This window comes from Canis lupus, chromosome 19, assembly GCF_003254725.2.
Source record: "Canis lupus dingo isolate Sandy chromosome 19, ASM325472v2, whole genome shotgun sequence".
Lineage (NCBI taxonomy): Eukaryota > Metazoa > Chordata > Mammalia > Carnivora > Canidae > Canis > Canis lupus.
Window position 1 is genome coordinate 2429785 of NC_064261.1, and position 24313 is coordinate 2454097.

General features: G+C 45.3%; 1 protein-coding gene across 4 annotated transcripts in view; it reads left to right on the forward strand.

Annotated features, from left to right (window-relative positions):
- The window catches only part of TBC1D9 (TBC1 domain family member 9), a 114088-nt gene that overhangs the window by 25890 nt on the left and 63885 nt on the right, over window positions 1-24313 (forward strand). Inside the window, exon 1 of one of the 4 annotated variants that reach the window (XM_049097371.1) lies at window positions 15129-15266. The exons of 2 other annotated variants lie outside the window; for them this stretch is intronic. Coding sequence is in view for 1 of the 2 variants with exons in the window: in XM_049097369.1 (XP_048953326.1) it covers window positions 23186-23236 (51 nt within the window). In the remaining variant the exon portion in view is untranslated. Of the gene's footprint in view, window positions 1-15128; window positions 15267-23170; window positions 23237-24313 lie in introns of those variants that run through there. One more of the 4 variants, XM_049097369.1, reaches the window with a different exon arrangement.

Here is a 24313-nt window from a genome sequence, read left to right on the forward strand (position 1 = left end):
CCATGGTTTCTTTAACCTCTCCCCTATGTTGTTTTCTTTTCTTTTTTAAGATTTTATCTATTTATTCATGAGAGGCACAGAGAGAGAGCCAGAGACATAGAAGAAGTGGGCTCCCTGCAGGGAAGCTGATGTGGAACTCGATCCCAGGACCCCGGGATCACGCCCTGAGCCAAAGGCAGAACCACTGAGCCCCCCAGGTGCCCCTCCCCTATATTATTTTTAAGCATTTACTGTAAAACTAAAGCTGCAATAAATGACCTTGTAAATGTCATTTATCCAAATGAAACATGTCTGTAGAATAAATACCAAGAAGTGAATTTGCAAGGCCATTGGGTACATGCATAGATGTTACCAAGATCACCCACCCTTGGGGTTTTACTCTAGTTGCACTCTCCCAAGAAATATGTGAGGAGTGCCTTTTTTCCCCAGTCTTCTTATAAAGAGAATGTGTTATCAAACTTTGGATTCTTCTCATTCTGATAAGTGAAAATAGTATCTCAGTATGTTTTTAATTTGCATTTCTCCTACAAGTGATGCTGACCATTTTTCATATATTTATAAGCTCTTTCCATTTTTCATATATTTATAAGCTCTTTCCATTTCCTTTTTTGTAAATTGTCAGTTATTGTTCCTTGCTCATTTTCTGTTGCGTGGCTGCTCTTTTTCTTACCAACACGTAGGAGCTATTTATATATTAACGACGTGAGCCTTTTGTCTGTGATCTGAGTTGCATCTTCCCCCCCCCCCCCCCCCCCCCCCGTCTGTCTTCTGTCTTTTGACTTAGGGTATTTTTGCAATGTAGAAATTTGGGGTTTTTTAAAAAGTGGTTCCTCGATTGTGAATCATAGTTAGAAAGCCTTCCTACTCCAAATGCAAAGGGAATTTTGAAAATGTCTCTGACACCATGTACTCACCAGTGCTGATGAGGTGGCCCTTCTGGGCTATGTCATAGCCATGTGATGTTGGAGCGCCCATGGCACTTCCTGCATCGTTCTGTCTATTGCAGAACTTCAGGGAGCTGAAGCTGGACGAGGACGCCTTAGTTGCCTATTGAACCAGTAATAGAACCAATTCTGGCCTTAGCCTGTATCCTGTTTCCTTTTTTTAGTACTTTTTGAGGGAGTGGTGAGAGAGAAGGCTAGAGCAGAAACGGCCGGCTGAAACTGCACAGTGACCTTGCATTAATCAGGCCCGTTTGGTCTCATTTCGCAAATATAACATCACTTGCTATTTTTGTGACTTTTATTATCTTACATTTATTCAGAAAGTAATGCTATTTATGTAGTTGAAAGGCAGCATTTTTTTTTTTTTTTAAGAGGTGGGGAAGGGTAGAGAGAGAGAAAGAATCCTAAGCAGGCTCCATGCCCAGCACGGAGCCTGAATCGGGGCTGGATCTCACGAACCTGAGATCATGACCTGACTCATAATCAAGAGTCAGATACTCACCCGACTGAGCCACCCAGGCACCCCTGAAAAGCAGCATTTTTATCATTAAATTTGACACTTTCATGGAGCCTATATGTTAACATGTTCTCATTTCAATAATTCTAAATGCCTATCCAAATTGGAAGGAAGCTGTCAAAGACTGGGAAGTAATGATATAAATCTGTTAGTTTGAGGCCCTGTCTGTTGGTGATGCCTTCTTCATAGTAAGTCCTTCAAGGAAGGCCACAATGGTTAAGTTATGGTGTACGGACAGCCTTTTATTTACGTCAGCCATCCAGGGTCTTGAGAAGCTGAGAGTGAGTGCACAGCAGATAAGGGGTAATTACTAGGAGTTATTAGAGTTTGTAATTCAAGACACCATAATCAGACACAGTGAGGCCTTTCTCATTTGAAAGGACTCTAATGAGTAGATACTGTGCTTTCCATCATGCAATATAATTTGATGGTTTAAAAAAAGTGAAAAGCTCACCCACTCCCAAAGGAAGTTGAAAGGAACAAAAAAGAGGGAGAAAAACAGGGATGAGGGGAGTCATGAAAGATGCTAAGAGAGCCCAAAGCGTAATTTAGTCATAATTCAATGAACAGAGAGGAGAATTGCTGGCAAAATCCAATGCTCTGAGAAGAAAAGGGGGAGAATCAAGAGGCATACCTTGGAGGGGACGAGAGTGACATTGCAGACAAAAATGGGATGAGAGTCTTTCCAAAGTAATATGAAAAAAAAAAAAAAAAAGAAAACCCACCAAATAAATAACAGTATGGAGCAGAAAGTAGTGGTTTGATTTAATAATAGCTGAAGAGTGAAAGGTTTAGAATGGCATTATTTTGAGAATTAATATTAGGGCAGAAACATGTGTCCTCTATCTTCTGTTACTTACCAAATTAGTTCCCAGTAACCTAGCGTTTAGTTAAGGTCAGCATAGCGTTGCCACGACTCAGCCCCATACCAGACATCTGGTAAACCCCTGTGTAAATATTTGCTGGATGAATGAATGATCGAATTGATAAATGAATGATCTGTTTGGGGGCATGTTTAGATCTCTGGCCTAAGTTCAGACAGTAAAAATATGTATGGCCTTGGCTTTGTTATGACAGTGATTTACCTCTTTGTGGAACCAGGCGGAAAGGTCAATGGAAAGGATTTCAGTAAACACACTTGGTGTAGAACACACTGCCACCATTCCTTCTGTATTTCTGGGGCTTGCGTTTTTTTTATGGTACATGAGTGGAGTTGAAAAATAATCAGTGATCAGTGGAACTTCTCAAATGACCGAATACCTGCTTTCGTCATGGCAGGTGTGGTGATTGCTTCAGCCGTCGGTTCCTATGCCCAGGTAATATTGTAATACTTCCTTTGATTTCATATTTGGAGCTATTCTGATCATTGAAGCTTGACATGAGCAAACTTTTTCTCTTTCCCCCAAGGCCCCCTGCTCCTGTGGATTCAGTGTCCGTTATTACGTCCATTGTTTGACAAACAGGTGCAGGCCTTGTGCACCTAGGCAGAGGAGGCTTAAATCCTGGGTGGGTGATGGGATGGGCTGGCCCTGAGAGAATGGAGCTAAACACTTAGATCCACTGAGGCTAGGCGTGTTTTTGAGAGAGTCTCAGCAAGAGGCAGATGGTTAAACCATAGGCAGAGATGAGCCGGGGTTATCAAGTAGGAAGACTGTGTGCCAAGAGAATGAGGATGCCGGGCAGGACACCAAAACAGCCATTCAGCCGCTGGAGAATAATCCTAGACATCGGGTCCGGATGATGTTGTTATTAACAGGACCAGCAGGGAGATGGGGGCTCCTCAAGGACCCTGTGTCACAGAACATTGCGGATAGCCAAGCACCAGTGTTCCACGCTCCTCCACTCTGGGAGTTAGGAAGACGTAGAGAGAGAGATGATGAAAGACGGTGCAGGCTCACAGGCCGGGAGGCTAAGTCAGGGTGGGTAACAGGCTAACCGGGACTCTAAGCTGACTCACAGTTTCCAAGACAATGCCTATTGTGAGTATTGCATCTTGACTGTGAATCATCTTTATATAGGAGGATTTCTGACAGTCACACAGTGGGGGTTGAGGAGAATACCACGGTTTTACAGATTGCCAGCAAAAAAAAAAAAAAAAAAAAAATTAATAGAGTTGGTAAAGATGCTATAGGGTCTAAAGTACATAAGGACGGAAAGAAGGTTGAATTTTCTGGAAACTAGAGAAAGTTCTTATTATTACTCATTTTATTTGTACTGCTTCACTCCCTTGAAGAAATTATTCTATAAGCTGATGCAGTGCAACGGTCACAGGCTTTGGAGCTCCACCCTGGGCCCAGTGACTGGAGGGGCATCTACGCTGCATATCCACTGGGCCGATGCTCCACTTCTCTGAGCCCCGGTGTTCTCATCCATCAAATAGGGATTTTATATATGTGTGTGTGTGTGTGTGCGCACACCACAGATATACAGATGTTTACACGTGTCTGGCATATATATACATATATATGGTGTAGGATGTTGTGAAGATTAAATGAGAAGATGCATTTAAGTGATAAGGACAGCAGCTGGCATATGGTCGCTGCTGTTAGCAATTATTGGTGACATTTGGTAGTGGTTTCACAGGTCCGTTGGAATAATATACGTTATATTATTAATACATAATATACGTATTAATACATATTAATACGTAATATAATAATGAATTTTCATTTCATTTCTCCAGCCAGAGAACAAATAGGCTTCTAGTGGAGATGTGGATTCTGTTCCTCAGACCCTAAGGATCTCTAGGGTCTTCTTCACCCTTTGGGTCTAGTTATCTGTTGCTAGTTAGGTGCCAGGGTAATTCTGGAAGCTTCTTTTGAAGGCCGATCGAGCCATAATGAGGACATTTATCCCAAACAAAAAGCACCTTTTAGTTGCCAGGAAAGGAGCTGTGTTTGCTGCTGGTGCCACAGTGGCTGCCCTCTGGGGACGCACACGGGGAGCTGGTCTGAGTCCAGCTGCAATGGTCCATCCTCCCTTCTGGAGAATCAACAGAAAATACTAAACTCGTGAGGGCCTAACTTCCCACTGCGGGTGGAAGCTTATGGATCACCTTGGAAACCAGCTCCTCAAAGGCTCGGCCCTGGGAGACAGTGGACGAAGCAGCCCTGCCCCTGATGGGAATGCAAGCAGCCGAGAGTGGGGCACCTTTGCGGGGCGGCCGCCATCGCCGTCCAGGTAACGGGGTGTCCGGTCCCCCCGCTGCACCTGGCCGTCCAGGTGGCCCTCGTCCGCCTGCCCAGGGAAGCGCCGCGGTGGGCAGCTCAGGGCTTCAGCTCTTAACCCCCGGCGCCTCCGTTACCTCATCTGAGAGGGGGATGAGAACTTGCGGGGTTCACGAGGAGCGAAGGGGAGATCCTGTGTGAGGAAAGCGCTTGGTGTAAGAGAGCAAGCCCGTAAAGCTCCTCCTCGTCAAAAGGTGGCTGACTCGGCCCCAGCCTCTGTTGCGCCTTCCCAGCCGCGACACGCTGCCACCGGGGGGCTCCTGAGCGACGTGGGAGCTGCGGCCGGAGCCTGCCTGGGTACAGCCACCGCTACATCCCTTAACCCTTCTCCAGCCCTGTCTGGCGCAGAAACTGTGGCTTCTGTGAATTATATGCTTTGCTCCATCCAGACCTTAGGATGGAGTCAAACTGAGATTCCACTCAGGTTCTCCACGCTAGGTTTTTTGTTTTTTTTTAAGATTTTATTTATTTATTCATGAGAGACAGAGAGAGAGAGAGGCAGAGACACAGGCAGAGGGAGAAGCAGGCTCCACGCAGGGAGCCCGACAATGCGGGACTCGATCCCGGGACCTCGGGGTCACGCCCTGGGCCAGAGGCAGGCGCTCAACCACTAGCCTCCCAGGCGCCCCACCCTGCTGGCTTTGCTGAGAATTACACAAACGAGTATTTATGCATTAATGTGTGTGTTCATGTGTTTGAAGAATAACTGACATACAACCTATGTGAGTTTCAGGTGTACTACATCGTGATTCAATATTTGTATATATTGCAAAGTGGTCACCATACATAGTTACAAGACTTTTTTTTTCTTGTGATGTGAACTTTTAAGATCTATTTTCTTAGCAAGTGTTGTCTCAGTGCCTTTTTTTTTTTTTTTGGCTTTTTTCTTTTTGGTCTAAGTGCTTTTAAGTGTCCCCTTCTACCCAAGCCCAGCTCCAGGATGCTATTCCAAGCTGCCTCTTGCACAAGCACCCCAGTCCTGGGCAGTTGCCCCTATGGCATCTATTATAGGCATCCTTGAACTAACTGAGCAAATTGTTTTGTTAATAGTTCTTGTTCGCCGGGTTACTTCTGTCTTCCTGCCAGATCCTATTTTTCTCTAAAACCTCAGAGATAGATTTCATCTCCAGTGCCCAAAACAAACCGTCCTCTCCACACGTACTCAGTTTCTCTTTTACGAGGATAAGGATGAAAACACACATCCCCAGGACTGAGACCATATTTATTCCTTCACGTCTTCTGGACGGTAATAACCACGGTGACTACTTAGTAAGATTCAAAAACATAATCTTGGCAAGCACTTTTTCACCTAATGTTCAATCTCCTTCTCAATACAAGATAGAAATGTATCCCTGAAAGCTTCTCTCTTGCTCTAAGATTAAACATTATTTCCAAAAACCTTCTAGATACATTATTACAGGCAAGATCCTCTGCATGTCATCTGGTTTTCCCAACAGCCCTGGGAGAAAGGCAGAGAAGATAAGTTATCTCTGACTTAGTGGCAGGAAACTATGGCTCAGAGAAGCTAGGTGACTTGCCTGAAGCCACACAGCTCCTGGGGGTGGGGGTGGGTAGTGGGAAGCTAAGTCCACTGTATGGGATGACTCTGTACAGCACAGGATGGGCCCGGCAGGGTGAGAAATGTACCTATTCCAGTCGAGGAAGTTGGCCAGTACAAACATCTCCAGGAGCCCTTCTGACTCCTGGGTACTCTCCCAGAATGAAGTTAAGCAAGCTGAGTTGTTCTAAAGGGTTTTCCTGATGATCTTCTTGAAAATAATTTGAAATAGGCATGTTCGTAATTTCCTAATCATTTGGCTGGCTCGTGTAAAAGTGTTCCATCACAGTGGTTGTCTGTTCCCTGGACCCTGGCTGGGGGACAGGAGACCTGAAACCTGGGCACCAGTTACCTGCGGGGGTCCTGGATCACTTCCTCAGGGGCCCTTCAGACGAGTGAAGAAAAGGATCAGAGATCCCCACACTTTTAGGGAGGATCTTTTTGGTCCTAATAAAAATTTCCCAAGAACTAGCATAACAAGAAGGAAATAGCAGGCAAATGTTGCATGAGTCACCTCCCCATGTACAAATTTAGGTGTATTTTTTCCTTTTTCTGCTTTAAAAAAATTATTTATTAGGGAGAGAGTGTGCATGTGAGCATGCATGAGCCATGGGGAGGGGTATGGGGAGACAGAGAGAGAATCTCAAGCAGACCCTCCACAGAGCACAGAGCCCAAGGTGGGGCTAGATCTCAACAACCCTGAGATCATGACCTGAGCCCATGAGATCATGATCTGAGCCAAAATCAAGAGTTGGACACTTAACTGACTGATCCATCCACGTGCCCCTATTTTTTTTTCCTTATAGAAAAAGAAAAAAAATACATACATTTAAGTAAACTAAAGCATGTTTAGTACAAATTTATAGGCAAACTATGGGAAAAACTAAATACTGTTAATTCAATTGAATAATGCCAGTGTACACTGGGATTAAATGTATAGAAATTTTGTAGTGTAATGTGCTGCAACCTGAAGGCTTATCGTGCTTTGTTTTGTCTAATACAGAGCTTTCCACCTATTTTCACATCACAGCACACTTTGAAAATGGTAATATTAGCAGGACACACACAGGTAGACCCTACTCAGCTCCACCAAGGGCTGAAGAATCCATGTGCCTCTCCAATGCTGAAAGTATATTTCTTTCGTTCTTTCCTTTTTTTTTTTTCTTTTAATTTTATTTATTTATCCATGAGAGACAGAGAGAGAGAGGCAGAGACACAGGCAGAGGGAGAAGCAGGCTCCATGCAGGGAGCCTGATGCGGGACTCGATCCCGGGACCCTGGGGTCATGCCCTGGGCTGAAGGCAGACACTCAACCGTTGAGCCACCCAGGTGCCCCTGAAAGTATATTTCAAAACCGAACTTTAGGGGCATGGTGTGTCTGCCACAAGAACCCTTGAGAACGGCTTTCCAGTATATTCAGTACAACTGTGAAAATGCAAAAAAAAAAAAACAAAAACAAAACAAACAAACAAAAAAAACCCAAAATCAACAGCAACCACAAACAACTCTCATGGCCTAGCAGACAGGTCAAGGGGTGGGCAACCTGGGAACCCAGACCCTGCTTTCCTGTCGCTCACTGATTGCACTGTGGTGCACCCGGTGGAAACTGAGTGTGTGAAGCATTCGCCTCTCCCAAGTGCAGGTCTTCACGATGTGACTGAGCTGTGGAAGGAATCTGGTTTCTAATCAATGTTCTAGATTTCAGAGGCCCTCGCCCTCAGCCAGTGAAGGACAAATTTTAAAGCCAGGGAGTGCTGGGATGCGCTGCCCCACTGCACCTGAGCCTTCTCGGCAGAGCACTGCCTCAGCTTTTTGTGCCCAGGATCATTCCTACGCCTGCCATCAGTGGGTACCGCTGACGCGCTGTCGGGAAGTGAACGTGATAGCCATCAAAGAAACAATCACTGGCATTCTGGAATTATTTATGCAGTAGCTATGAACAGGAAGGTGGGTGCAGTTTGAAGAAGCATCTTAAATGTTATTATATTAGGGGTGGCCCAGTTGGTTAAGTGTCTGACTCTTGATTTTGGCTCGGGTCATGATCTCAGGGTGGTGAGATGGAGCCCCGAGTCGGCTTGGGATTCTCTGCCTCGCCCTCTACCCCCACACCTCCCGTTGTGCTCTTTCTCTAAAAATAAAATTCTAAAAAATATTGTTATTTTATAACTGATAATCTTTTAAGAATTTTATATATTTGAGAGAGAGACAGTGCACAAGTGGGGGAGAGCAGAAGGAGAGGGAGAAGCAGGCTCCCTGCTGAGCAAGGAACCCACTTTGGGGCTCGATCTCAGGACCCTGGGATCACAGCCTGAGCCGAAGGCAGGCACCTAGCCAGTTGAGCCACCCAGGTGCCCCCCTCTTTTAAAATTCAACTTATTTTTGAGAGAGAAAACTGATAACTTTTTTAAAAAACAGGGTTTTTTTTCCCTCTACTTCTATTTCTCCATTTCTCTCTCAAACAAATGACAGGACAGTTGGGACAAAAATTTTCTGTCTGTATCATCTTGATTCAGGGAACATAAGGTGATTCTGTTCAGAATCCTGTTCATGGTGGCATAACAAGCTGATAGTGAAATATTCATGTTTATTCAAAGAGTATATTGGTTGAGAAACATTGGCACAAAAGGGATTCTTGCATGTGATTATCTTTTTAAAAAGATAAAAATATTTATTTTGATGTGATCTTATTCTTTGATTGTGTTTCATTAAGTCCAGAGATCAAAACCAAACTTTCAGGGGCCTTTCAGAGCCCACACTGCTCTAAAGTCAGTTTAAGTGGTCATGCTTTCAACGCGCATAAGGTGCTATAGCGTGTGTGCGCGTACATGTGCGTATGCTGTGGGTGTGTGCATGTACATGTGTGTCCCTTACAGATTAAGGAGCTAGGGGTCAGATATAATTCAAGGCGAAAGAAACATAATAAGGCCTTTATTACTTTAATTGCCCCATTCATTAGTAAAGCAATAATATGAACAATAACTTCCCTCACTTTTCATCTTTGTTCTTCAACCTCTGAGGATATATGAGGCAGTGACGTTGCTGACGTCATACGGTTGGTAGTTGTAACTGCTGGCTCTTGTGTCATGACATTGTTCATAATGTGAAAAAAGAACAATTTCTTGGAAACAACTTTGAAGTCATTTTGCAGTGGAACGCTGCCCCACCTCGGGATCTGCTTTCTTTTATTGCCAGTGATCCCTTTGTCCATCCCCTATCAGTATTTTTCCAAATAGTTTATAGGCTATTTCTAGGCCATACCTGAACTATTTCTCTCTTTTTTTTTTAAGATTTATTTATTTATTTATTCATGATAGACATAGAGAGCGGGGGGTGGGGGCAGACACAGGAGGAGGGAGAAGCAGGCTCCATGCCGGGAGCCCGACATGGGACTGGATCCCGGGACTCCAGGATCGCGCCCTCGGCCAAAGGCAGGCGCTAAACCGCTGAGCCACCCAGGGATCCCCTGAACTATTTCTTCAGAAATCTCATTTGGATCTCATGTATTCCATAAGGGACTCATCTGCATATGCAGGTTGTTTACGTGTATTGGGAAACACACAATATTATAATGGACAACTTGACAAAATAGGGCATTCCTTGCTGCTATCCACCTGGCTTTGTCAAGGGAAACCATATTTGGTAAGCTTCCTTGTTTAGCCTCTTTATTTTCAGGTCCTCCCAGCTCACTTTCCTCTTCAAAGCTTTCCTGGACCTTAGGTGAGGCTGCTTTCACTTGATGTATCCCAAACCGAGTGTGTTCTGTGAAATATCCCTTTAGCCCTATCCAGGTGCATTAAGGCTGAGCTAGAACTGGAATTCTTCTAGTTATCTAGATATCAGTCTATTAGATGAGAGAGAGAGAGCGTGCATGCGTGTGCTAGCAGGGGTGAGGGGCAGAGAGAGTCCTCAAGGCGACTCCCCACTGAGTGGAGAGCCCAAAGACGGGGGGCTCCATCCCAGGACCCTGAGATCCTGACCCATGACCGGAGCTGCAACCAAGAGTTGGCCACCCAGCCAAGCCACCCAGGCACCCCGAACTAAAATTCTGAAGAGGGAATGCGAGTGGGGGTGCAGGCCTTCAAGGTGACGGCGTCAGACCAAGTTCCCAGTAGTCAGGCTGGGCTGCTCCCATATCTCTCCGCTGTCAACAGCATGGTTGTTTTAATTGCAGTTCTGCAGCCGCTATTTTTGTCTGTTCTAGGATATCGGGATGCCAGGCTGGAAAGCGTATTATTAAGTGGTGGTTGAATGCCTCCACTCGTGGTTGTGTAACACCCGTCTTCCCGCGGTACAGAGGGAACGTTTCCTCAGTTCACCTTTGAGGCCCCAGGGGTGGCTAGGGTTTGGGTGGCGCTCCGGGGCGCAAGGAGCTGAGGCCTGGCAGCCCTGGTGGCAGTAGCTGCCAGGACGCTGGGGCCAGGCTGGGGCGCTCTAGGGCAGCCAGGCGGCGGGAGATGGCCCCTCTCGTACCCCGCCCCCCAGCCCCGGGTCACCCACCACCCAGCCACCGCCCTCCGCCCTCTCCTGGTGCCATGGCTGGCTCCCTCCTCCTCTGCTTCCTGCCTTTTCTATAGTCAGGGTTGCTGCTTCCCTGTCATCCGGCTTGCCTGGTCCATTCCCTTCTCGTGACATCCTTTCATCTTCTGCTTCTGTAGCCCTTCGATTTTTCTCTTAGCATTTCTCAGCTCTAATTCCCCGGAAGAGGGTGTGATTGGCCTGCGCGTCCTTCACTTGGGCCCACCCCGAGCCCTGCGTCGGGCCCCACCACGGTCCTGCTGACAGGCACCCTACCTCTCCGCACCCCGAGGCAGAGGTGCTTAGGGTCGCCAAGAGCACCTTGGCTACATAGTCTCTTCTTTCCTGAAGCCTTACAGCAGGACATTCGGTGCCATGTTCTGTTACTCCTTTATTAGTTCTTGTATTATTACTTTAGTGTAGGACACGCACAAGATTGTAGTTTTAGAGTTCCGTAAAGACTACTTTTTTTTTTTAATTTATTTTTTATTGGTGTTCAATTTACTAACATACAGAATAACCCCCAGTGCCCATCACCCATTCACTCCCACCCCCCGCCCTCCTCCCCTTCCACCACCCCTAGTTCATTTCCCAGAGTTAGCAGTCTTTACGTTCTGTCTCCCTTTCTGATATTTCCCACACATTTCTTCCCCCTTCCCTTATATTCCCTTTCACTATTATTTATATTCCCCAAATGAATGAGACCATATGATGTTTGTCCTTCTCTGATTGACTTACTTCACTCAGCATAATACCCTCCAGTTCCATCCACGTTGAAGCAAATGGTGGGTATTTGTCGTTTCTAATAGCTGAGTAATATTCCATTGTATACATAAACCACATCTTCTTTATCCATTCATCTTTCGTTGGACACCGAGGCTCCTTCCACATTTGGCTATCGTGGCCGTTGCTGCTATAAACATCGGGGTGCAGATGTCCCGGCGTTTCATTGCATTTGTATCTTTGGGGTAAATCCCCAGCAGTGCAATTGCTGGGTCGTAGGGCAGGTATATTTTTAACTGTTTGAGGAACCTCCACACAGTTTTCCAGAGTGGCTGCACCAGTTCACATTCCCACCAACAGTGCAAGAGGGTTCCCTTTTCTCCGCATCCTCTCCAACATTTGTTGTTTCCTGCCTTGTTAATTTTCCCCATTCTCACTGGTGTGAGGTGGTATCTCATTGTGGTTTTGATTTGTATTTCCCTGATGGCAAGTGATGCGGAGCATTTTCTCATATGCATGTTGGCCATGTCTAGGTCTTCCTCTGTGAGATTTCTGTTCATGTCTTTTGCCCATTTCATGATTGGATTGTTTGTTTCTCTGGTGTTGAGTTTAATAAGTTCTTTATAGATCTTAGAAACTAGCCCTTTATCTGATATGTCATTTGCAAATATCTTCTCCCATTCTGTAGGTTGTCTTTGAGTTTTGTTGACTGTATCCTTTGCTGTGCAAAAGCTTCTTATCTTGATGAAGTCCCAATAGTTCATTTTTGCTTTTGTTTCTTTTGCCTTCGTGGATGTATCTTGCAAGAAGTTACTGTGGCCGAGTTCAAAAAGGGTGTTGCCTGTGTTCTTCTCTAGGATTTTGATGGAATCTTGTCTCACATTTAGATCTTTCATCCATTTTGAGTTTATCTTTGTGTATGGTGAAAGAGAGTGCTCTAGTTTCATTCTTCTGCATGTGGATGTCCGTAAAGACTACTTTTAAAAATGCAGCTCTACTAGTTAAAAGAGTCTGATTTCTTCCCCGTGGGGTGTCTCCCTATATTGATGTCATTTCCCAGAAGTAACCATTGTTAACGGTTTAATGTACAACTTCCCAGACATTTCCTATGTAGTTACAAGCACACGTAGCCTCTTTTTTTTTTTTTTTTTTAAGATTTTATTATTTATTCATGAGAGACACAGGCAGAGGGAGAAGCAGGCTCCATGTAGGGAGCCCGACGTGGGACTTGATCCAGGGTCTCCAGGGTCATGGCCTGGGCTGAAGGCAGGTGCTAAACCGCTGAGCCACCCAGACGTCCCCACATAACCTCTTTGCCGCACATCTGCATAGCCAAAGGCAGCGCTGGGAGTATTTACAGTTATAATGAAGACTCAGTAATGAAAGTGGCAAAACTAATTTCACCCATCTAATGTTTGCAGGTTTTTTTGGGGGGGGGATGGGATATCAACTTCCTGACTTAAGCTAGTTGTTTAGGTGTGTAGTCCCTACAAATGAGTTAAGGAAGTTGGTGCTGTGTGATTGAATGTGTATGTGTTTATGGTATGGATGTGCTTCGTATACTAGAGGGAAAAAATGAACTTTAAACAAATTTCTAAAGATAAAGGCCAGGCACCCTCTCCATCAGAGTGTTTTTGAGGATGCCGCTCTTAGATATTGACCCCCTCCCTGTGGGGTTGCATGCTAGCAACAAGATGACTAACCTGTGACGATCTTGAATGAAGTAGCAGCTTCGTTGTAAACACAGTAACCATTTATTTGCTTAATGCTTTTACCTTTCTTTGAGTAAAAGAAAGCCCAAAGTAGAAGGTTGTGGGAAATTGAGATAACCAAAAAAACAAACAAACAAACAAACAAACAAACTCTTTTGCATCATAAAAGTATTGAATGTACATTTGAAAAACTTTTGGAAACTCAGAACCATACAGAAAAAATTGAAAATATTTTACCCACCAGTATGTTAATTTTGTAGTCTTTAAAAATGATACATCTATTATAGTTTATAATATAGTAATATATTTTGATTGGAATCATGAACAAAAATTATAGTTTTGTGCTCTTCATGTAACATACTATCATAGATATATCATTCAATAATATTTGAGCACATGATTTTTTAAAGATTTAATTTATTTGAGAGAGAGAAAGAGCATGAGGGGGGCGGAGGGGCAGAGAGGGAGGGAGAAGTAGGCTCCCAACTGAGGGAGGCTCCTAAGGGAGCCTTGATGCAGGCCTGGATCCCAGGACCCCGAGATCCTGACCTGAGCTGAAGGCAGGTACTTAACCAACCGAGCCACCCAGGTGCCCCAAGGGCATGATTTTAAATGTCTGTCTTTGCATAAATGTACTATAACTTATTGAGACCTATTAGGTCATTACCTAAATGTAATTTAAAATTCCTAATTACTTCTATTTCATGATATTAATTCATTATAGAGAAGGGGCCACATGAATTAGGAGGGTGGGCAGTGATCTTGGGACAGTGAGTGGCTCCTACAAATGTGGTCCATCTGGCAGTAGGTGTATGAGGGGCATCACGCCCAGGTTTCCCCGAGGTGGTGGATGTGGCTTGTCTCTTAGAAACGGTGGGCTTGGGCAGCCTGGGTGGCTCAGTGGGTTAGCGCCGCCTCCAGCCCAGGACCTGATCCTGGAGACCCGGGATCGAGTCCCACGTCGGGCTTCCTGCATGGAGCCTGCTTCTCCCTCTGCCTGTGTCTTTGCCCTTCTCTCTCTCTCTCTGTGACTCTCATGAATAAATAAAATAATAATAATAATAATCTTTAAAAAACAAAACAAAACGGTGGACTTCACAGTGATGAAGTACTCCCGCCAGCACCAAAAGGGCCCCTCCGCCTTCACTCTCCAGGAGGACCTTGGCCAGCCCTGAGCCCTCAGTCTCAGGTTTTCATGCCTCTAGTCAAGGTTAGAAGCAGTACGCCGTCCTGTTGCGTATATGGGAGCAGCCGTAAAGGTAAGAAAAGTGCATCTACCTTCCTCTTTCTGGGTTGAGGACTTGTTTGCAGAACCAGGACACGCAGGTATCTAGAGTGTTTTTTGAATAAATTCAGTTCATTGTCCTCATGGGTCCATATCAGAGCAAACTTGAGTCTGCGATAAAAGTCTGAGAACAACAAGCTTGTCTGTGGGGATGAAATCACCAGCGCACTGCTGGGGTCGGAGCCAGCCTGCTGGGTATGTGGCCTGTGCCGTAGCTCAGGAACTTGCATTTCAAGGGACTCCAGGCTTGGGTGAATGTTCTACTAGTTGTGTGGAAATTCTCAAGAATTTTTGAGCAAAGGGGCTTGCATTTTCTTTTTGCACGGGGCTCTGCAAATTATGTAGCTGGTCGTAACTGGGGTGTTAGGCATTAAAATATGATAATGATTCCTTCTCAGACACGGCCCCAAAGAGAAGGAAAAACCAATTCCAAGTACCCTCCCTTTTTGTAGGAGTTGGTGCTTGGAACTTGAAGAGACTGGCCTATAGGGTGAAATGGAGCAGCTCCTGGAAGACGTGGCCTTCAAAGGATGCGTGGCAGGTGTGAACAGCACTGATTGGCTAATAATTGCTGATTGGCTAATAATTGGCTAATTGGCTAATAATTGGCTAATATGACAAAGGCTTTGCTGAGGAAACAGTCTTCAGATTTCAATTTTCTGCAGTTACGTAGGTATAACCCACCTGTGCTTTATCTTCTGTGGTGGAAAATATGAACGTCATGGTTTCTTTCTCTCCTTTGGAGCTCTAACCTTCTGTGTGCAGTTTTCCCTTGTCTGCGGGGGGTAAGTTCTAAGATCCCCTCATGGATGCCTGGTCCTGGGGATCGCGCTGAACCCTACGTATACTGTGTTTTCCCTCTACAGACATACCACCAAGAAAATAGAACAATTATAATAATAGACTGTAATAGAGTTATGTGAGTGTGGTCTCTCTCACTTAACATGTCTTCTTGTACTGTACTCACTTTCACCCTCTGCTAGCGTGAGATGATAAAATGCCTGCGTGGTGGGATGAAGCGAGGTGGATGACGTAGGCATGGGGCCATAGGGTGAGGCTGCTGTCGAACTCCAAACCACAACTCAGAAGGAGGATCATCTCCTTCTGATGGCACTTGACTGGGCATATGTGAAACCCAGGAATGTGAAACCACGAGTAAGAGGAACTAATGTACTTATAGAAGCAAGCATGAATTTCAAAGACCCTACAACCCAGAAGTAGTTTGGAATACTACAGAGGGAATGCTCTGCCCCTTAAGCATTGTCTTTCTGCCTCTGAGCCTGCCCCCCTTGTGTTAAGAAATGCGTCAAGGGTCTCCCAGGGCTCGTCTAGTGCAGGACTGTGGATTCTCTGTACTCCTAAACCAGTGCCCATGGGATAAATACACAGCACAGTGTATATTGTGTTCCTGCCTCCCCTGTTGATGTAGTCTTGCCTTCAACTGAGAAATGATTTTGTTGAGTTTTGTTTTACTTTGCAGTGGGTAGACAGTTGTTTCAATTTCCCAAACAAAAATGTGTTGGGGATCCCTGGGTGGCTCAGCGGTTTAGTGCCTGCCTTTGGCCCAGGGCGTGATCCTGGAGTCCCGGGATCGAGTCCCACATCGGGCTCCCTGCGTGGGGCCTGCTTCTCCCTCCTCCTGTGTCTCTGCCTCTCTCTCTCTCTATGTCTATCATTCATAAATCAATCAATCAATCTTTTTTAAAAATGTGTTATTATTAGAATTGAATGTGCTCTTTAAAACTATGTGTATGATCCTAATAAACACAGCCCTGAGAAAATTACTGCCCTCCAGCATTGCCTTCCTGATTGAGTGCTAGTTAAAGTCCTGGTCTGCAACTTTGTGTTTGCCAGCGCCTTGAGCTAAGGAACAGAAATTGAGATTAAGCATTTAGAAACCTAGAGCAATTTCTTGGATTAAGTAATAAAAAATTGGAGGGTTGTTTGTGTCTCTTTTCATATTCTATAGATCCTGCATTTCACATATATCATGTTTTACAAAAGTATCAGTCTCTATCAGGTTGGAAACTAAAACCAAACGGATTCTTGGTCACCAATAGTTTGGGAAGTACTCTCCTCATTGACCGAGTTGGCAGGGTATTTCCTATGTTACCGAACTTCTCATTAGTTCATCTTTCCACAAATGGTGACAAATCCCCGTGTGTGTGCATGTGTGTGTGTGCACACACGTAAGACGGGCGCTCTCCTCTCTCCCCCAAGACAGAGGCCAGGTCGTATTGTAAGGCGGCCGTGCTTCTCGGGCCGTGTCCTGGGACACAGCTGTTGAGGTTGAGAGAGTTGTGGACGGTCTCTTAAACCACCAACAGTGGTTTGAACTGTGCCTGCTTTACCTAAACATGCTAGAGGGGCTGGAAAGTGTGCAACACTTAAAAACATGCCCTGACTGTCTGTCCCGTAGCGAGCAGGACAGCAGCCCGGGAAAGCCTGTTCTCACGCTGTGAACCTGAGAAACCCCATAGATTGCCCCCCTCTCCTGCCCCAGCCACCCCTCCCGACAAGCCTGTGTCCCCAGCGTCTCGCACAGAGGACAGGAGTGCGTCGCGTCCCCCCATGTATACCTGTGCACTGTTCCTGGTGACTGTACGAACTCGGGGCACTGAGAGCTTGGAGTTGACCCCGCGCCCAGCAATTCCAGCCTCCCCCTGTGCTGCTGTGTGCCCACGATGGTTTTCCTGATCTGTCGCCGGGTCCTCTGGCCGGTAGGATGGGCAGATTGGTTACCAGTCTGTGTGTGGGCACAAGACTTTAAACTAGTTAAACTTTGGGGTAATTCTGTGGTTTTTTTTTGGGGGGGGGGGGCTACAGCTGCCAATCTCTGGACTGGTTTCCAAAAGTAGGAGAATAGAAAGACCTGTGCTTTCCCTAAGTATCTCTGCTTTTGATCCATCTTAATTCTAGATAAATCTCAGTATTCATTGAAAAGTGACAGATGACTTCAAAATTAGAGAATTTGGTCTCCCATGGTCCAAAGTTTAGATGTGAGTCTGATCTGCATCAAGGTGGGATTTTCCAAACTTTTTGCAAGTGTTGGTCTCCTTTCATTGAATGATTCTTGGACAATTTTAATTATTTAAGGCCAATTTGCTAGAACCTATTAGGTACTATGGTAGCCGAATAAGGTTTAAAAATATTTCTTGGTTTCTCCCAATGTCCATCAGGGTGAAAACTTTGTGATCCAATTTATAAAATATTCAGCATAACTTACAGGACTTACTGTAGGCTTTGGAAATCCCAGGATAAACAAGGCTGTGCTTGCCCTCCAGGAGCTCTCAGACTGCTAGGGGGAAACTACAAACAAGATTCAGTAAGAGAAGTATAAAAACTGTTCATGTCTTTTGCCCATTTCATGATTGGATTGTCTGTTTCTTTGCTGTTGAGTTTAAGAAGTTCTTTATAGATCTTGGAAACTAGCCCTTTATCTGATACCTCATTTGCAAATATCTTCTCCCATTCTGTAGGTTGTCTTGTAGTTTTGTTGACTGTTTCTTTTGCTGTGCAGGAGCTTTTTATCTTGATGAAGTCCCAATAGTTCATTTTTGCTTTTGTTTCCCTTGACTTCATGGATGTATCTTGCAAGAAGTTACTGTGGCCTGTGTTCTCCTCTAGGATTTTGATGGAATCTTGCTCACATTTAGATCTTTCATCCATTTAGAGTTTATCTTTGTGTCTGGTGCAAGAGAGTGGTCTAGTTTCATTCTTCTGCATGTGGATGTCCAATTTTCCCAGCACCATTTATTAAAGAGACTGTCCTTTTTCCAGTGGATAGTCTTTCCTGCTTTGTAGAATATTAGTTGACCATAGAGTTGAGGGTCCACTTCTGGGTTCTCTATTCTGTTCCACTGATCTATGTGTCTGTTTTTGTGCCAGGACCACACTGTCTTGATGACCACAGCTTTGTAGTACAACCTGAAATCTGGCATTGTGATGCCCCCAGCTATGGTTTTCTTTTTTAAAATTCCCCTGGCTAAAAAAAAAATAAATAAATAAAATAAAATTCCCCTGGCTATTTGGGGTCTTTTCTGATTCCACACAAATCTTAAGATGATTTGTTCCAACTCTCTGAAGAAAGTCCACGGTATTTTGATAGGGATTGCATTAAATGTGTACATTGTCCTGGGTAGCATGGACATTTTCACAATATTAATTCTTCCAATCCATGAGCATGGAATATTTTTCCATCTCTTTGTGTCTTAATTTCTTTCAGAAGTGTTCTGTAGTTTTTAGGGTATAGATCCTTTACCTCTTTGGTTAGGTTTATTCCTAGGTATCTTATGCTTTTGGGTGCAATTGTAAATGGGATTGACTCCTTAATTTCTCTTTCTTCACTTGGTGGGATAAGCACTGGATGTTATGCTATATGTTGGCAAATTGAACTCCAATAAAAAAAATAAAGAGAGAGAGAGAAGTATAAAAACTGGTGTGGCTGGAGTTGATAACTGTCAGCAGCTGCTTCTGGGCGTTACTGTTTCATTACTTTCTGCCTAAGAGCACGTAATCCAACGTCAGCGCAAGACTTACAGGGGGACATACCAGTAGCACCTTAGGATCAGCAGGTAGGAGAAGGTGGGAGCCTGTGACCTACAGGAACTTTCCATGGAAGTGGAGTTTGCAAATACTGATCACAGATTCCTCCACTTATATAGTATATATATAAAGAAGTAAGCCCAAGTGTACTGCTCCTTTGGCTTTAGGGAGATCCGTATATATTTGGTGAAATGAATTGATCAGGCTGTATATTCGTGGAAGCCTCTAAATGGTAAATTCTAAATCTCTGCACTAGATCTCCAGCAAAAGTCATTTCAGTAGGAAAGGCACATAGCTCACAGAATAGGAAACCAGGATGGGCCAATAAACAGGAAAAGCTACTCAAGCTCATTGATAATTGGAAAAATGCAACATTTAAACAACAAATGGAGGGGCACCTGGCTGGTTAGTTGGAAGAGCATGCAATTCTTGATCTCAGAGTTGTGAGTTCAAGCTCCAGTGTTGTCGAGCTTACTTAAAAACAACAAATGGCTACTATTTCTCACCCTTGAGATTGGTGAAAATTAGAAAAACAAAACCAAACCACGGATAATGTTGGGACCATTATGGAGAAATGTATTCTTTCGCTTTCCTGGTGAGAGTAAGTTGGCACAATCACTTTGGAAAGCAATTATGTAAAGTCTGATAAGGTTTAAAGATACACTTCCCCTATGACCCAAGAATTCCATTCTAAAATGTTTTAATATGCTTAAAACATCACAAACAATGAAAATGATTTCAGTGCCTGTTATAGGGGGGAAAAAGTTATAGTTAAATTCAAATGTCCTTTATTAGGAAAAAGTAACTGGCATTTATCTAGTGGATATCATACAGCATTTAAAATGAGTGAATCAGATTTACAAGGATAACCTGAGTAGATCTTATAACCGTTTTATTGAGTGAAAAAGGTTGCCAAACCATATGAACTCTTTATCGTTAATGTAAAATTTAAAGTGCGCATCAGTGTTAAATGTGCATTCGTGTACATACCCATGGGGCAATTAAAGTGTAAGGACCCGGATGAGAAGAATACAAAGCAGCTTGACAGTGGTGGATGGAGAGAGGGAGGTGGGATGGAGGAGGCATCAAAGGGACCTTTGCTAGGAGTGTTACATTTTCTTGGTTGAAAAGGAAAACAAAGCAGGTAAGGCTAAATGTCAAAGGTCAGAGTTGTATTGCGTGTATTTGCAATTTCCTATAGTCTTCCGTGGCTTCGAAATTCTTTATTTAACAATAGTGCGTAGAGCCCGCAGGGCACTCTCTGAGTAGGTACAGGTAGTGGCGGTCCGTCTGACCTTTGTGCTGCCTGCTGTGGCCTCGTAGGCCTCAGGGCCTTGCCCGCTTTATCCGCAAGGTGCTCCAGGATCGCGGGCAGGTGATCATGGTCACGGGCACACGCCTACGCGGCCTGCACTCTCCAGGATCGTGGGCAGGTGACTGATCATGGTCACAGGCACGCGCCTAAGTGGCCCACATTCTCCTGACACTGAGCAAGCCGTGGCTCCCCGTGTGTCACCCACCCCCCGCGCCCCAAGGCGCTGGAGAGCCTAAATGTACGGACTTAGTAGTGTTTTCTGAGCCTCCTTGCAAAAGCATTTTTATGTAACAAGATGCCCTCGAACTAATACAGTAGGTAGGTGTGGGGGAGAGTTGTTTTGAGGGCCATAGTCTGACTTCGTTATCTCAGGCCATCAAGATCGTTTAAGACCAGCCACAGCCGGCTGGCTGCAGCAGCGTCGTGTGGGAAATGGCCAAAGGTCCAAAGGTCCGGAGGGTTGACAACGATTTCAGAGGAGTGAGTAATAGACCTTCTGAGAAAGTCTCGATTGCTGGGTTGGTTTTCCGGGTGGGGTGCGGTGGGGTGGGCCCTGGATCCGGACCCCGTCCTCTCGTATGGTGCATGGACGGTGGACACAGGAGCACGGGTTTCCCTCTCCCCGAGACTTGACTCTTTGTACCAACAGCATCGAGGCAGCACGGCGACGACTTATTATGTCGGTTTTCAAAAAACAACAAAACTACTCCCTCCTCCGGTGATGACGTGTGTGCTCAGGGCTCACCGTGCTCCAAGACAAGTGGGGGACCCGGGAGTCGGAGTCGGACCCCAGGCACCGGGAGGAGCCCCTCTGGGAAGAGGAGGGGAAGCGGAATGGGGCAAGTGTGCAAGTAATTCTAGATGAATTCGACAGGCCCTGCAGAAGCAGGATGGGAGGGGGGGGATAGGAAGACAGGTGTCACACACTTGGGGGTTTGGCATTTCGGCCGTGGCGGGTGAGCGTTGACACATAAGCACAACATCCCAAAGGGAGGGAGAATTGTGGTCCGTGTTACCCAGGGCAAGGGCACACGCGGGTTAACGTGGAAGGGTGTATTTACTGATTCGGTTGGCCAACTGCGTACCGATTCACAGTGTTACTTTCTGTCTGAGTATCTGGTACCTCAAGTTGTCGAAAAGAATTTTTCACAACGATTTTCTACTTGTATGTGCACCTAACGTGAGGGTCACAGCACTATACTGTCCGTAGTTTAAAATATTTTAGCAGGGATCCCTGGGTGGCTCAGCGGTTTGTTGCCTGCCTTCGGCCCAGGGTGCAACCCTGGGTCCTGGGATCGAGTCCCACGTCGGGCTCCCAGCACGGAGCCTGCTTCTCCCTCTGCCTGGGTCTCTGCCTCTCTCTCTCTCTCTCTCTCTCTCTCTCTCTCTCTGTGTGTCTATCATAAATAAATAAATAAATAAATAAATAAATAAATAAATAAATATTAAAAAAAAATATTTTAGCATGGCCCCTACAGTAGGTTTGTATGTGCCCTTTGTTTTCATCTAAATCTTAGTAGGGGATCCCTGGGTGGCGCAGCGGTTTGGCGCCTGCCTTTGGCCCAGGGCGCGATCCTGGAGACCCGGGATCGAATCCCACGTCGGGCTCCCGGTGCATGGAGCCTGCTTCTCCCTCTGCCTGTGTCTCTGCCTCTCTCTCTCTCACTGTGTGCCTATCATAAATAAATTTAAAAAAAAAAATTTATAAAAAAAAAAAATAAAAATAAAAAAATAAATCTTAGTGGGAGCTAGTGGTGCCAGCTATGAATGCACACGGAGCGTTGAGGAGCTGGTGTCTAATCAGAAGCCCACACTCGGGGTCTTCTAGCGGGGGACATTGGTGGTGGTTAAGATGACTGGATTAGGTTGGACCTTTTCAGAGGCCTCCCCCCCACCCCTTGCGTGTTATAGAGCATAGAAGTCTAGTGAGACATTAAAGGTGGGGAGACTGAGGCTCAGGGAGGCCGGCTGTGAGACTTGGGTGGTGGCAGGGCCAGGCCTGAAGAATTCTAGAAGCGGGACTGCCGTTGGCTGCTCTGTCCAGTGAGCTGTGCTTGCTGCCCTTGCAAGAACCTTGATCTGCGATGACATTCTTTCAGAGGCTCGTTAAACCGCGTAAGCTAATCCTCGGCTGCATTTCCTAGGCCCACCCTGAAGTGTGCATTCCTTAGAACCAACGTATGTGACATTTCCAGTATTCTGGGGATTTCATTTCTTCTTTTGATTCGAGAAGAGCGAAGTGTGACAAACCCTCAGTTACGAGTGATGTACCTGTGTTTGCCAGGTTAGCTGGCACTCCTGTCGGCCTTTCCTGTTAATATGCTCGTCCATCTGCAGATACCTGAAAAACAATTAGAGGTCTTTGCAGTAAATCCACGTCACGGTAGAGAAAACAAAAATGCATATGTGTGTGGCATTATGTGGATCTTCACAAAGCCCTTGGGAAAGTGCAGGCTGTAGGGATTTTTGATGTATTTCTTACAGGCCAGATTATACAAATGAATTAATTAATTTTCACTTTAGTGGAAGTTTGTTTTTCCTGGTATGTTCAGGTCGACTACGGTCACTGTGGTTTGGAGTGAACCTAACTGGGTTCCTGTCCTTGGACAGAGACCAAGGACAACTGTAGGACTTGCCCATGGGTAACCTCCTGTACGCTTCTTGGTTCAAAAACCTGGTTCAGGGAGGCAGGTGCCGTTATGATCACTTTATACAGCTGAGCCAGCCAAAGCATCGAAGAGTTAAGTGACATGTCTGTGCCACAGAACTGGTCATGACAGATTCAGAGCCAGAACTGAGCTCCTGAACACTAGGTGACTCCGCAAAAGCTCCTTCCGTGACCCCATGCCGCTGGAGCAGAAGGAAGTGGATTTCAGCGGCATCCTGCACATCAAGGTATCAGATACAGTGAGATGGAACCAAACATGGGGACATTGTCATAGGATGACATGTCAGGAGATACTAGTGGTGACAGTTTTGGGAGAACTGACGGTTCAGATTCAGTAGGACGTCATGAAGAGCCTGCCACGAGCCACGCGCTGAGCTTCCTGCTTCCCTGTGTGCTACTCATTTCCGCAGTCACAGAGCAAGGGACCCGGGGACATTAGCCTCCCCCTGTCAGCCTCAAGCACTATCAGGATTATCCCAAAGCCATTTAAAAAAATTATTAATAGCAGCTTAATTGAGACGTAATTCACTACCAAACACGTCATCTGTGGAAAGTAGACAATTGAATGGGTTTTCGTATATTCACAGATGCACGACCATCACCATACTCAGCTTTAAGACATTTTTTGTCCCACCCCAAAAGCCCTATACCCATTAGCAGGACACCCTTCCCTCCCCTCCCCACCTCAACCTGAGGCGCCCACGAATCTGTTTCTGTCTCTATACATTTGCATATTCTAGACTCTTCCTATAAATAGACTTCTGCAAGATACGGTCTTTGGCATCTGGCCTCGTAGCCTTAGCGTAGTGTTCTTAGAGGTCATCCGTGTGGTAGCCTCTACCAGTACTTCGTTCCTTTTATTGCTGAAGAATATTCTGTTGTATCAATATCCTGCATTTTATTTATCCCTTCTTCAGTTGGTGAACATTTGGGTTGTTTCGACTTAGGGCCATTAAGACATCCACGTGCAAGTTTTTGTGTGGACGTACGTGTACAGTCCTCTTGAGTATATACCCAGGAGTGGAGCTGCTGAGTCTTACGTAAATTCCACATTTGACCTTTGGAGGATCTGCCAAAGGATTTTCCTAAGTGGCTGCACTATTTTACATGCCCACCAGCAGTAGATGTTTTCCGTTTCTCCACATCCTGGGCGATACTTCATATCCTCTCTTCTTGGTTAAGCCATCCTAGTGAGTGTGAAGCGTAACTTGTTTTGATTTGCATTTCCTTGATGCCCAATGATACAGAGTCTGTTTTCATGTGCTCGTTGACTGTTTGTATATCTTCTTTGGAGAAATGTCTCT